At 46.9% G+C, this 15,440-nt stretch overlaps 1 protein-coding gene and 1 non-coding gene across 2 annotated transcripts; both read right to left on the bottom strand.

The window, feature by feature from the left end:
• Positions 1-9,974: 9,974 nt before the first annotated feature.
• Positions 9,975-11,616, bottom strand: LOC144129494 (uncharacterized). The gene is made up of 3 exons (XM_077663658.1): positions 11,550-11,616; positions 10,890-10,961; positions 9,975-10,666 (listed from the first exon to the last, which is right to left on the bottom strand). Exons 1-3 carry the CDS (start codon positions 11,614-11,616, stop codon positions 9,975-9,977), a joined length of 831 nt encoding a protein of 276 aa, XP_077519784.1.
• A 2,858-nt stretch (positions 11,617-14,474) lies between these two features.
• Positions 14,475-14,634, bottom strand: LOC144130679 (U1 spliceosomal RNA). Its single transcript, XR_013314177.1, has one exon. It is a non-coding gene; the product is annotated as a U1 spliceosomal RNA (small nuclear RNA).
• Between the last annotated feature and the right edge of the window lie 806 nt (positions 14,635-15,440).

Genomic DNA, 15,440 nt, shown 5'->3' with positions numbered 1-15,440 from the left:
TATTTGCCTCTGGATTCCTATTGGATTTCTCTGCAAGTGCATCGGTAGGCTTGTCGTTTCTCAAGCAGTGCACAACGGCAGAAAGGAAAAGAGGAAAGCTGCCTATGTGGCCTGATGGCTCCTATTTCTCGTAGCACAATAAAAGCGGAATACCAATGAAATATTAAAAAATGCAGGGAAAATGGGAACAAAGAATGCACCTGTGTGTGCAGTCAGTACAACCAGTAGGCACTATCAGAACTTTTTCAAGGTGTTCATCTTTAGGACAAATTCATTGAAATGGACGTAGCAGATCTTCATTGCAGTAATTATTTTGTTGCATTGTTTGCTGGAAAAATGGGTTTCTATGTACCTATTTTACGTTTTTATCTCAAAAGATATTGCCTTAGTTTTACCGCAGTCCTGTAGCCAGACATCGGCTAGAGACCAGGCGTGAAGTTTATGATCCCCTCTCCCTCTTAAAAATTAATTAATTTATTTTCAAGTTCCCTCATGGCCTATTCAGATGGCATAAATTATTGGTGCTCACAAGTGATGAAAATAAAAAAAAACCAGGTTACACTCCAATCATCTTTAAGGGCACGACGTGATAGCGCTAATGGTTTAATGCCCGTATATCACTAATTGGTCGCTTAATACATTGCATTCATTGATCTTTCGGGGTCCTCATACGCCTCCTGGCAAAGTGGTGCAGCGGTTAAGGAATGCGCCTGTGCCCTACGATAGCCGGTGTTGCTGCCGGTGGGTCTTGTGAGACCCAGGTTGCTCTCCCCGAGCAACCTCTCACTTCCAGTCATCAATCTAACTGCTACCTGCAAGCTGTGTTGCTTCTCTGAGGATTTTTGCTCACTGCCAACGACGACGACGCAGGCTTTTCTGCGACACGCGGCTCTTAACGCTATCGCATTAAAACAGTCACGAAGAGATGCGACGTAACTAGCAAGATGGATGAGCGGTGAGCATCTTTTCTTGCTGTACACCGGGAGGTTGCTCCGGCTACCTCAAGCTTCCTCCCTGAAATAAAGTTTTTCACGCACACACACACACACACACCGGGCTTATTAAAGCGAAAGCATTATATGGTTCAGTTAAAGGCCATTTGTCCGCAAAACTTGTCCGCAGAAAACGGCACTATATCACGCCACGAGTGAACGTCATACCAAGTCACGCGACAACGATGTAATGTTACGCCATACCAAGTCACGTGACAACAATATAATGTTACGTCACGCCAAGTCACGTGAAAGATGATTACCAGGAGTTCAGGCCACGTGGCAAGTAAGATACATGCCGGTTTTCAAAATATACCCCAACCTCCGAGCTCCAATCCACGAAGGTGTAGATGAAATCCCAGCGATGGCATCACTGGCTCACCTCAATCAGGTGGCAGTATCCCCGACTACATTCGCACCAAAATTTTGAGCAATCGTTCGTCCTATAGCGTTCCGGGTGGTGTCATAGCCAAGTTGGAAGCTAGCTTGCGCCAAGAGTTCGGGCCGATGACATATGCACCTTCAGTTGCTTGCTTTAGGGCGCGGTTGAGGTGTCCACCGAGATGTCGAGATGTGACAGCTACTGTGCCCTTTCCTTTCCTCAAAAACCAATTTTCGGATTAAAACTGTGAACTAATCAGAAGAGACGAAGTGGTTTAGTATGTCGTAACCGGAATTCTGAAGAGATGTATGCGGTAACCGAAAACGACGAAGTGTATTATGTTGTAACCGGAAATTACGAAGTGCCGTCGCATGTCGTAAGTGAAAATATCAGAGGTGTATGTCGTAACCAGAAATGACGAACTGGTGTAGTTTGTTGTAACCAGAAATGACAAAATGCCCACACTTCACATTAAAAGACAGAAAAATCACTACCAAAGTTATGCTTTAGCATTCCTCCACATAAGTGCACTCGGAATTTTTGCATGATGCCTCACCAAAATTATGTGCGTTTAAGCGCACTGGAGATGTGCTGAAATGTGCGTGCGGATTCTCCGATCCAAGAAAAAGAAACTGCAGTATGTATGGACACTAGTATAGGTTGCAATGAGTGTCATTTATCCTGTTCAGACTTCAGCAACCGTTTGATTTTTCAGCGTTATGTATAGCATATTTCTGCAGTCTTCGTGTTACCTTGAAGCGCGTGGTACTTTTTGCTAGCGAGTCCAACAGCTGGGTCTAAATGGCATTTTACATGCTTTGTGGCAGGGTGTCTACGCCTACAGAAAGATGCGACAGCATCCTTTAACCGCATGCACTGTACTGACCGCAGTGCTCTTTCTGGGCGGCTCCCCTGACTAGGGAGCCCATAATTTGAAAAACTAAAATGTTCAAAGAGCAACTGTGTTTAAATTCTGTTTAATATTCTTTTCGCACACACCTTCGAAGAGCTGCAGATTGCAGATTCCTCCTGGTTATCATTATTGTCATCTTCTATAATAAACACATCTCCAACGAAAAAACTCCAAATTTCAAACCCAACGTTTCGAAGCCGGCTCGGCTCCTTCATCAGGGGTGACTGGGGGCAGTAGCTAGCGTCTTTAAGTATGGAATATATTCAGTTCACGCTAGAAGCGGAACAAGAAAACTCCCTGCCGTTTTTGGACGCCCTCGTATCTGCACTTCGCTTCGAATCACCCGTCAGTCCATTTAGCATCAGTGGTGAAGACGTTGTTCAGAAGAGTTGAGACACACTGCAGCACAGAACTTGACAGAAAAAAGGAACAACCCACGATATTCAAAGAAATCATCATGAACGGCTACAAAAAAAAAATGACGGTGGTTTATCTCTGGTTAAACCTCGAGTGACGCGATAGCTACAACTGGCTGAGTGGAACTTGCTCAGTTGGATTGCAGTCAATCTTTCGCCGCTCCGTTTCGCTGGGCGTTCCTTCAACATCTTCGTCCCACTTGGCACGGCGCATGCGCACAGCAGTGGCAGCTCGGTTTCGCCGCCGCGCCGCCGGCAGAAGCAGCAGCTGCTCCACACCACGTGGCTGGTCACGTGAACAACCACTTGACGAACCACGTGAGTAGCCATGGCGCCGTGCCACGTGACCGTGCCACGTGACCACGTGACAGCTTGGCAGCGCAGTCACAGGGTGGCGTTGCCGCCCCGCTGAAAGCCCAAAAAATGATTCGACTTCGAAAACAAAATTACATGCGCCAGGAAATCGACGTACAAAGACCAACGCCACCACCAAAATACGTCACTGTATCGTATGTCGGAGGTGTTAGCGAAACCATCGCCCGAATCCTAAAAAAAAAGGGGGTCTCCAGGTTGCGCACAAGCCCACACTGTTGCGCTTTGCCTACCTGTTCCCAAAGACCGGTCGCGGAGAGAAAGAGCCCAAGGCATTGTCTACAAAATTCCTTGCGCCGACTGCGACGCAAGCTACATCGGCGAAATAAAAATTCTCGAAGAAAGAATTCGGCAACACAAAAACCACGTCCGCAACTTCGCAAGATAGCGCAATCCTGTAGCCGAGCATTCCGACGATTCAGACCACAGAATCAACTTCGACGAAACCAGCATCCTCGGAACCGAAACAAATTACCACAAAAGGCTCCTTCTCGAATCCTGGCACATCCAAACCACCCCGAACAACATCAACCGCCCAAAAGGGAACCTGCACCCAGTATATGCCCGGGGACTTCGCTCTGCAACTCAACGGAGAAAAATTCGCCATTGACCGCCTCCCCGCAGTGCGATAACGTGACTAACAGCCTTAACCCACCTACCCTCCCCTATGCACTTCGCATCACAGCTTTCGCTCCTTTGACCCCCTCCTCCCCTCCATACTTAAAGACGCTAGCTACTGCCCTCAGTCATCCCTGATGAAGGAGCCGAATCGGCTTCGGAACGTTGGGTTTGAAATTAAGGTTTTTATCGCTGGAGATGTGGGGTTTATTATAACACAATTTCACCAGCGCTGCGACTAGGAGCAAGAACAGAGAAGGAAGACAAGGACAAGCGCTACTAACAACTGAAAGTTTATTTGAAAAAAACACAGATTATATGCACACAACTGACAACCCAAAGCGCCTGCGCTTCCCCCACAAGGCACGCAAAAGAGAGTTAAAAATCTAGATACAAAATTTTGAATATGTACCAACTAGCTCAAACCACCATTTTGCTACGGTTTATTATAAGTATTCAAACCCAACCAAACAGGCAAATCTGTCGAAATGTTTAGTTTTTTCATCTTTCAGCACGCAAAAGGCGCAGCTGTGTGGCATTTAAAACACACTTGGGATACCTGTCCGGATGGCAGCGGCCGACCACGAAGTGACGCCGACAGTACGGAGTATTACTTCAGCTAGTCTGCTCGTGAATTTCTAATTCGAGGCGCGCGCTGTCCCTGGACGATGTCGCTAAATGTTTTGAAGTTGCAGAAATTCCAAATGCAATAGATACAACCAAAGACGACTATATTGACGAGGGTGCGGGGGAGCTGGGCACGAGGAACGGCGACAGCAATAGCGACGAAGAACCGTAAACCTGTCTGCAACTAAGCGCCAGATATCACGTCAGAATGCATGGTGCAGAAATGAAGCGTTTTGCGGAATGCACAGAAAAAAATGAACTGAACAATACCACGTTCGTGTAAACGCCGCACCCCGCCGATATCGGGAGAAAAGTATTGCGGGCCTTAGTAAAGTGTACACGGTGTTAATTTTTCAGCCGTTATTCCAACAGTTTCTATTTATGACATTCTCCATGGTCTGTGCCACAGATGTCTATACTCAGAGAAGCACAGAGAAGCACATCTAGTTATATGCGTAGCGAAGAATACATATATAAATAAAAATGACAAATGATCTCATTAACAAGATCTACAAACTTTCGAGTTATTTTGATGCTGGCAATAGCAAGCTGTCTAAGAGAGAGCACGCACTTGAAATGCTGCTGAGAATGCCCCTATTTCTACAGAATGCTTGAAAAGGGACTCAAGCTGCTCCAGCACGGAATATGGAATGAAGCAAAATTTTTAATAGAAGCCGCATATAAGCATCTTGTAATTTATTTTAAGAGGCTATTAATCCTACACGCTACCACTTTCGTTGCGAGTTCTCTAATGAAGTGTTTTAGGGCTAACTCTCCGTAATCTACGTTAAGAACATAGCTACTGAAATTCATCCTGATGCCAATATCCACCGGTTTGCAGATGACTGCCTTCTCTACATAGAGATAAAAATTCAAAATGATCATAGAAACTTACCAGGTTAACAAAAATTACAGATTGGTGCGGGAGTCGGGTAGGACGATGAATTCTGGAAAAATCATAATACTTCGTGTCAGAAATAAATAACAAACATGTTTGTTTTCGTATTATATTAATGACAGTACCGTAAATGAAGTTAATGAATACGAATACTTAGGGGTTACAATTACAAACACCATTTCTTGGTCTGTGTATATTGAAAACACTTGCATGTCTGCTAAATGCAAACTTGGCTTTTTACGAAATAAATCGAAACATGCACCCTTGGAATTAAAAGTTCAATCCTACAAAGCATTCATCTCACCTAAACTTGAGTACACTTCAGTGGTATGCGATTCTTTCTATATAAAAGAAAAGCAAAATCTGTAAATGGACCAAAGACATGCAGTTTGTTTTATATTTAATAAATACAGGGCCACTGTTTTTATCTCAAATCTCCTCTTCGGCATTAACATTAACACTGGAAGCCAGAAGGAAAGTCACCATCATCATCGTCAGCCTGACTGCGTCCATTTCAGGGAAAAGAACTCTCCCATGTCTCTCCAGTTAACCATGTCCTTCGCTGGCTGCTTCCACCCTTTGCCTGCAAACTTCTTAATTTCATCCGCCCACCTAACCTTCTGCCGCTTCCTGCTACGCTTGCCTTCTCTTGGAATCCACTCTTTCTTTGGGCCAGCCCCGCCGCGGCGGCTCAGTGGTTACGGCACTCGGCAGCTGACCCGAAAGACGCGGGTTCGATCCCGGCCACGGCGGCCGAATTTCGATGGAGGCGAAATTCTAGGGGCCCGTGTTCTGTGCGATGTCAGTGCGCGTTAAAGAACCCCAGGTGGTCGAAATTCCCGGAGCCCTTCACTACGGCATCCCTCATATCCTGAGTCGCTTTGGGATGTTAAACCCCAATAAACCAAACCTTTTCATAGGGCCAGCGGTTATCTTGCCTTCGCATTATTACATGCCATGCCCAAGCCCATTTATTCTTCCTGATTTCGACTAGTGTATGGCCGGGCTTCATTAAGGGTTCGTTACCTTAGTACTTAATTTAGCGTTTGGTCATTGTCTGAACAACTGAGGCGTCGCGCATTCTTCTAGGTGCGCTGCAGTTGTTCCATTGCGCGACTACACACAAACTGCTGCCGTCAGCAACTTGGGCCACTACAAATGCGAGACCACATTCTGAAGCAATAGAACTTCTCGTTTGCGTGAAAGCATTCATTGCAGCCGCAGCTAGGCAGGAAAGGAGGCGTTCCTATATCGCCTTTCTGTGTTGGAGCGCCAAATATTCCGGTTACGTCCGTAAACGAGAGTTGTTCTCCCCGCCTCCGGAAACCGAACAGAACGCGGCTTGTTGTGTTGTGTAGAGGGACAAAGACTTATACCGGTTTCCATTGGGCGAACAGGAGCACTCGAAACTGCACTCAAAGTGCTCTCGCGAGTTCCAGCGCCTGCCATTGGTAGAACAGGAGCACGAGCATAGTGTTCCATTGGCGGAGGAGGCGCGCTTTGGCGGCGCCGAGAGCAGCCGAGAGCAGCCCTCGGCGCTCCGTCGTCAACGGCGGAGTAGGAGGAAATTGAAAGAAGTCACATGACTTTTTGATGTCACTTCTGATTTCATCCCGGGAAAGCCGTGCAAACTGGCGGATGGTGGTAGCGGTGACAGTCGGCCGGTGCAAGCAAGCGGAATATCAGTAGCTAAGCGCTGTCGTCGGGACGAAGAGTTGTTGTTGCTGTTTGATGAAGACAGCAGCTGTAGCACAGATTCGAGCACAAGTTCTTTTTCGGACAGCAGCGGCAGCGGCGACGACGAGGATTTAGCATTGTATGAGCAGATGTTCGAGCAGCTTTTTACCCCGCCGGAGAAGCGACCGAAGGTCGAGTCTTATGTGGAAAAGACGGTCGCCGCTTATTCGGACGAAGAGGTGAGTCGTTGCATCCTAGTTAGAACCTGTAATCAATAACCGACCACTGTTTTTTTCTTTTTACCTCACTAGTTTCGCAGGAATTTCCGACTGTCACGGCCGGCTGCAGATTCCCTTGCTGCTGAGTTCGCGAAATCGCCGCACTACCCTTCAAGAACTGATCGCGGAGGCCTGCCCCCAAAGTCGCCTCAAGAGCATGTGCTGTCCTTTTTGTGGTAAGATATCGAAATAAAAGTTAATAAGGTATATTGTTGAGCTAATTGGTGCATCAATCACTTAAAACTGACATTAGAGAAGAACCAGACACACGAAGGAAACACACAGACGTGGACTAAGCTGCTCGTTCACGTTTGTGTTTTTTCCGTGTGTCTGGTTCCTCTCTGCTGCAAGTTTTAAGTGATAACACATCGAAATTATTTACTATTGAAGAGAGAAGAGTTGTGATTTAGAAGGAGTGATTGGAGGCATCTGATTACAAAAGCGTCACGGCACGGCACATCTAACCTAGCGCGAAGCATGAAATTTAATGCACTAATACACTGCGCGAGGGTTTAGCAACCGATTTCTGAAATGCTTATGATGGCTGGAAATTCCTTTTACAGGTCACTGCTGTTCTGCATGCGAAGGACTCAAAGGCTCAATCATCCCACCTGTGAAAATAAATATGTTTGATCACACTTTTAATTCAGTGTGCCCAGTTTTTTTTATTTCTGTTCTTGCCTATGGTTTTTAAAGGTATTTCATGGGGAAAATACCGCATGGCTGTACTAAAGGTGCCTGATGAACACACGTGAAGCTTTTTCAGAGAACGGGGCAGATGTAAATTTTTCCTATACTTTGTCTCAATTCTTGATGGTAACATGAGATGCTAGTTTAACAATTTCGCATTAATAAAAAATTATCCCATTTCTTGCAGGTATGCTGCCAATAAATCCTGCATACGGGATGTTGCAGGCCGATTTGAGGTTGGGGAAAGCACGCATCACAGGATGATGTACCGCGTTATGGCGTTTCTTCTGGACATCGCACCCCGCATCGTGACCTTCCCAGATGACTTGCAGAAGCTTGCTAATGCGTTTGAGCAGGTGACCAAAATTTTCTACTTCTAATTTGCGCCGTGCAGAAGCTTTGACGTTAATCAAACCAGCATGTCACTTGCCATCTATATTACCCTTTAAAGCTGTCTTTTCCTTCACGAAACACTTTCAACACTGAATGCTTTTGTTATACTTCTGCATGCTTACGCGCTAATAATTTGATCTTTGTTGTCACTATGCTATAAATTTTTTTTTACTATCTTTTTGTGTGTTCTGCTGCTAATGTATTGTTGAGGGCCAGGGGCTCCTCAAGCCATCCTAGAACAGCTTTTTCCTTGGCCTCCTGTACGTACGCCCTTGTGTATGAATAAAAAGTCTGAATGAATGAACTGGGCATGCATTTCATGCCTTCCTGCACATGTAACAATGTCAATGGATGTATGTTGCTACGAGGGGACTTAACATACCTAACTAAATAAAAACACATCTATATACTACTTATAATTTGGATGTCTGTGTTCTGACCTCGTGTTACTGAGCATTAGCTGCAGTCTCTTCACACATTGCCCTAATGCCGAGATTGTTTTGCGGCAAGCATGTGTATGCCAGTAAGGTTCTGGCATCCGGCAAACACTGTTTCCATATTGGTGAGGGCCATTGTTTTAATATAACCGCGTGAACATTGGGCTTGTCGGTCATGCTGGGCAACTTGCAGGACATCATCATTTGTAAACATGTTTTGCAGACTGTTACAACCATATAAAGCCAACAGCCAAGGAAAGCATGCGGACATGAGCTGTGTTTGAAGCTGAAATGAGAAAAAAAGGAGGAGAAAGAGAAGGGGGAAGGCGGATGGAAAAATAACTTGCCACCTATGAGAGCTGAGGCCACAACCTCCACATTATGCATGTGTTGTACATGAATTGTGCTATTATGACGGCTATCAATATCCGTCTTCTCGTAACATTTTTTTTCAACTTCCAGGTATCAGGGTTTCTAGACACCATTGGCTGCATTGACGGGAGCTATATTCCTCTTAGGTGCATTGCTGGTAAGGTGCGGTCAGTGTACGTGAATAGGCACCATTACCCATCCTTGACGCTGCAGGGGATATGTGATAACCGGAAGAGGTTCCTTGATGCCAGCACTGGTGCACCTAGTAAAATTCACGACTCCAGGATCTTTCGGCTCTCAAACATTTCGAAGAAATTGCCTCATCTCTGTGCTGGAAAATACCAAATACTTGGGGACGCTGCATACCCATTGAGAGTTTTTGATGACTCCCATTCGAGACTATGGGAGCCTGGATACCTCTGACAAGGCATTTAACACCAAACTTTCAGCTACCCGTGTGCTAATTGAAAACGCATTTGGGGAATTAAAGGGTATATTTAGGCAGCTACAGCGTTTGGACCTCATGACTGTAGACAACATGTCAAAATTTATTCTCTCTTGTTGTGTCCTTCACTACATCTGCATCGACAACGGGGATTCATATCAAAGTCCACTTCAGGACATGCGCTTGAGCTCCCAGGTTAATAATGATCAGAGCCCTACTGTAGATGATGTCTGCAGTGGAATATCTAGGGAAGAGAGCCTCTTACGGGCACTTGCAGAAGTTAAACGAGAAAAAATTAAGTCCAAGATTGGACTGAAGAGAAGGTACCCACAAAGCCTGTAGTGATGCAAACACAGGGCTAAACATATGTTCACAGCAATCCTTCGTGAAGACTATGCACAGAAACGTTTTGTCTTGCGCAAAATAAACACTCATAACAACATGTTCATCCAAAGTGCACTGTTTTATTGCTTGAGACCCAAGGCCTCGCGGATGAGCTGAAGTTTATCTTCGTGCATCTTGCGACGTTCTTGCCTGTCTTGAATGCGCTCAGCTCGCCGCTCAGCACGCCTGTTCTCTTTTTCTTCTTCTTGCTTTTCCCTGTGAGCTGTTCGCTCTGCGCTTATAGCCCTCATTTGATAAAAAAAAAATTCCATCTGCTGCATACGACTAGTACTGGCACGGCATTTCCTTTTCTTCACCTCTGTTGACCTTTTCATAGTTTCATCATTTGCTGAATTGCTAGACAGAGTACTGGGCATTTCAGGCATAGGGGAAATTAGATCAGCTGAGCTGTCAGAGCTTGATGATGTTGATTTGTGGGTCACTCCAAAAGAGTCCCTTTGAATTTCTGGCTCGAAACTGTCATCAATGCTTTGGATTTTTCGCATTTCATCGTCAAATGGGACAGGATGAGATGAAGCACTTGATTTGTTGTTGTTGCCACTTGCCCTTTTCTTCTGCCTCATTACTGTTTTATAGCGATTTTCACACTGCTGTAGCGTTTTGTTACATCCAAGAACCTCAGCCAAATCCTGTGAAACCTGCTTGAAAAGCATCTTTTTGTTTTTAAACTTTTTGAATGGGCCCACCTGCGGAAAGTATTTGTAATAGTAATCTAATAGCAGTTTGGTTTCTCCTGGTGTCCATTCGGGAGCTGAAAAATAAATGCGGATACTTTGCTAAAAGCATCGAATTCGTCAAGAAATGCAGGCAGCAGAAGTTCGACACTAAATACAAAAACAGCGCTGAGACAGGGGACAACTGAGGAGGAGAGGCTTTCTTACGAACGAGGACAAGCGCTGTCGCACTCCTCTTGCAGCACTGTTTTTGTATTCAAAGATGTACCAACAGCTCAACTTTCCGTTTTACAAGCTCACCTCCGCCGCCTCTTTTCACTTCTGGCGCTGGCTGCGGTCCTCTCTCGCCCACGTTCGACACAGCGGTGTTCTCTGCAAGTGAACATAAAATTTGTAACTGTAAAAACTGTACCGAGGTGCCTACTCTGTGCGACCTGAAATGGTAAGGGCTTTTTTTCTTCTTCAGGTTACTAAGCGCCTGACGTTTGCGACGGACGAAGCATGTCATGAGCCCTTGCCGTGGGCAAAAATAAAGAGGGTTGCTTTGATTGGTCAGACGCTGCACAGTAAAACAGGCATATACAGTAATCTGAAAGCATCAACAGACAGAAGTGACGGTAAACCGCAGATGACAAAAATCAAGATGGTGCGGCATCATGACCAGTAATGTTACAGTACGAATATTAACGGCTGCGTTCTCGCCCGTTGTTGCATCACACGCAGCGACGTCCCCGGCCGTTATCCTAAATACTCCATTCGCCGCAAAAAATGGTAATAAAGAAATCAATTAAAATAATCCTCAAATATGCACCCATGCATAGTAGTTATTGTCGCTTACCATCGGGTATCTCTCCAACGTTCACAACAGTGGCCAAGGCATCGACGACAGCTGTGGTGAGCACAAAATGATATTGACGCTGCTATCTTTCACAGCTTATTTCTGAGAGAGACGACGCTTACCTGGTGCTGCGGGTAGCTGTGACTCCTCTATCATGGTCATGAACAGCCGTTGTGCCCCTTCACCCATCGTCATGCTAAACGTAGCGACGAACGAAAGGCCGGCGCAGAATATGCTGCGCGCGCGAGACGGGATGCAGGCGGCAAAGCGAGCGCGGGAAAAGTTTGGTCACGTGACTCATGACGTCACATCCTCCTCATCGCTGCATCGCTGCGTTGCCCCCGGAACAGCGTGAATGTTCCAGTCGCGAGACGTGAACGCGCGTCCCCGCTACTCTCGTGCGCTGCTTTGTTCGCCCAATGGAAGCGAATAGGCCGGTAAACACACACACACACACACACACACACACACACACACACACACACACACACACACACACACACACACACACACACACACACACACACACACACACACACACACACACACACACACACACACACACACACACACACACACACACACACACACACACACGCGCGCGCACACGCACACGCACGCACACACACGCATGCACGCACACACACACACACACACACGCACGCACGCACACAAACACACACACACGCACGCACGCACGCACCCGCACGCACACACACACACAAACAAACACACACACACACACACACACACACACACACACACACACACGCACGCACGCACACACACACACGCACACACACACACGCACGCACACACACACACACACACACACGGCCCAGCGCTGCTGATGATGATAGTGCCGCTACAGGGCTCCCCCTCACTCCCGCGTTAGTCAGTGAGGCATGAGATTTCCTGGTGGCGGGTTGAAAGAGAAACATGCGCGCTTTAGGTGGATTTCACGCGGACAATGGCAATGATTTCTTCTCGTCCATCGACAGACAACTTCAGAGTTTTCTCAATCTGCCGCAGGACGGGATAAGGGCCATCGAAGGGAGGGGTGAGCGAAGCCTTGATGATATCTCGACGCACAAAGACATGCGTGGACGTGGCGAGGGCTCTGCTCACGAAGACTTTGTGAGTCGATAGGCGGAGGCGCTGGAAGGGGATAATGCCCCGGCTATAGTGGACAGTTGTCTACTTAACATGTGGGAGGCAAAGCATATTGTATGGAAAGGCGGCCAGAAAAGCAAAGGTGGAATTATAACCTCAGAAGGGAGATTGCGAGACACAACATGGAAATTGAAGATTACGCATTTAAATCATGCGAACAGAATTGGTGCAACAGATGCGATGACATGGAGGAAGGCATGAATCTCTCCAAGACGTGGAGCATGTGCCGGCATCTGCTGGACCCGACGATCTCGGCAACACAGTCCGGAATTAGATTAGCAAAGGTCCGACACGCGTTCGAGGGAGACGATGCAGAGTTTATGGACAAATTGGTAAAAACGTACGTTGGAGACACGCAACGTTTCCCCCTCCCGGACTGTGGTGGGGCTTCGAATGAGGCTCTAGGCGCCCCCATCTCAGAGGCGGAGGTACGGGCAGAAATTGTCAGACTAAAGACGAAGTCGGCTTCGGGTCGCGACGGAGTCACGAATACGATGCTAAGGAATTTAGACGATGAATCAATTCAATTCTTAACCGAATGTATCGGAGAAGTTTGGAACAATGGCAACCTACCCGAGCAATGGAAGACAGCCAAAGTTATACTAATACCGAAGCCGGAAAAACCCCCGCAGCTAGACAACCTCAGGCCAACCTCAGACGTACGCAAGCAACGCAAAGACCGCAACGTAAAAATCCGAATCTCACGTACGTACGTGAGACTCGCTCATACCCTTTGCGTTCTGCGCATGCGCACTGGTCACCCGTAAGAGCTCTACGTACGTGAAGCCTCTACGTACGCAAACGTGAGAAGTCTACGTAGCCTGCACGTAGGTCGTTTGAAACCCTTATAGTTACACGTACGCGAAGCACGCTGCGCGTTACGCCTAGCGCCATCTACTAAGAAACACAGACACTGGTTGTAGCCAAAATCATCCAAGACAAGTCATTAAGCGGAGCCATTCATAGCGAGACCGTTGCTATGACGATGACCAACGCTACTTCGTCAGGCTTAGCAGCTGAAAAATCGCCCTTCTGTCTGAAAAACAAAAGCTATTTGTCGCTTGAAACCTTATGCGAGGGTAAGAATGGGCAAATCGAAGGCGAATACAGCAGTTTAGAACATCATACCGCCTCGAGGGATTAGCGACGAAGCTGTTATCGCTGTGAAGCGGCGAGCAGGGCGCCGCCATGTTTGTGAACGCTACGTACGCAAGCAACGCAAAGACCGCAACGTAAAAATCCGAATCTCACGTAAGTACGTGAGACTCGCTCATACCCTTTGCGTTCTGCGCATGCGCACTGGTCACCCTTAAGAGCTCTACGTACGTGAACCCTCTACGTACGTGAAACTAAAACTCTCTAATGTCTCTGTTTAGCGCTGATTGCGCCAGCCGCCGCTGGCCCGGCGAGACCGGTTCGGCTCCGCGGAGAGGCGCGTGTTGGAAGATCATGTGCGTCCTCGGAGCACCACCACGGCCAAATGGATTCGAACCACCATTCTTCCGTTCCGCAGCTGAGCGTGCTAACGACTACGCTACTTCCTGTCAACGCGTATGTAGTTATCCTTGTCTAGGATGCCGGAGAGTGTTTGCAGAAAGGCGTCGAATCAGATGGATGCCTCCCAAATGCTCTCCAGTGTCGCTAGAATTTAAGATTCAGAAACAATTGTGTTCTTAGTTAACATCTTAACCGCACAGTAGTGACACAACCAGCAACATAGCGCTAAAGCTTTTCGCCTCACCGTACTTTATAGGTCAACAAAGTGCCCCTTGAAGTTTTGTTTTCTCACGTACCCGTCGACACGCGAACCACGCCGTAAAGGAAGGAAGGAGTACACCAATGTGTGGTACCATTCTGATTTTGGAATTTCATAAAGGAGGCTGGCGCGAACGCCGAGACCCGACTACCAAAAATTACATGCCCCATCTACTCCTATATATAGTGACGCGCTTCAGCCTGCCGCAGTGCAAAGTCAGGCCTCGGCACGGATCCCCAACCTTTGTGATCGCCGGTGACCCAGCACCAAGTAATTATACGGAAGACGAACTGAAATCGCATGTCATGCGATCCATACCTCGGTTCAGTACCAGTGGCCAATATACTTCTTACGGAGTTATGTTTTTACGCATTAGGCGCAATTTCGTTAAAAAAGCAACAGCGGGACGGGGAGGGAGCGCTGACAGGAAGGAGTAGTTCATGTTAACCTAATAAATGATTTTAACAACAAAACAAATTATGTGTTAGATGTGTTCGCACCTTGCAACGAAATCGAGTTGGGCGTGGGGCAGCGACCATGTAATTCGCAGCTACTCGTCCTCAAGCTTTTTTCAATTGAATGAAAAAAATTTATTAAGAATAATTGGTTTTTGGGGAAAGGAAATGGCGCAGTACCATTCTCACATATCGGCGCACACCTGAACCGCGCCGTAAGGAAAGGGATAGAGAGACTAAGAGAAGAAATGAAGAAGGAGGTGCCGTAGTTGGGGGCTCCGTAATACGGAAAGGCCTTGCAGGTTAGAAAAATACATTATTTTCAAAACAACTACATTGTGCTGTTCAACCTTTTTGTGTGTGCCAGAAGAATATTGTCTCTTCAAAATTATTTGAAGAAACTGGCTATTCGCTTCAAACCAAAAAAAAATTGGGGATCTTTAACGTGCACTGACACCTCACAGCACACGGGCGCCTTAGCGCATCGCCTCCATAAAAATGGAGGCGCCGCGGTCGGGTTCGAACTCAGGTACTCCAAATCAGTAGCCGAGCGCCCTAACCACTGAGCCACCGCGGCGGGTAAAAACAGCGGGCGGGTAAAAATCAATTTTGGAAATTGATTTCTAGGG

Source organism: Amblyomma americanum, chromosome 4, assembly GCF_052857255.1.
Source record: "Amblyomma americanum isolate KBUSLIRL-KWMA chromosome 4, ASM5285725v1, whole genome shotgun sequence".
Classification (NCBI taxonomy): Eukaryota; Metazoa; Arthropoda; class Arachnida; order Ixodida; family Ixodidae; genus Amblyomma; species Amblyomma americanum.
This window is presented reverse-complemented; position numbering and strand designations above follow the sequence as displayed.

Excerpts from the sequence above, each read along its gene's own strand:
- LOC144129494 (XM_077663658.1), bottom strand. The coding sequence starts at position 11,616 with ATGGGTGAAGGGGCACAACGGCTGTTCATGACCATGATAGAGGAGTCA. Across the intron at positions 10,962-11,549 it reads ACAGCTACCCGCAGCACCAG|AGAACACCGCTGTGTCGAAC; the intron begins GTAAGCGTCGTC and ends GTTCACTTGCAG. Across the intron at positions 10,667-10,889 it reads AGTGAAAAGAGGCGGCGGAG|CTCCCGAATGGACACCAGGA; the intron begins GTGAGCTTGTAA and ends TTTATTTTTCAG.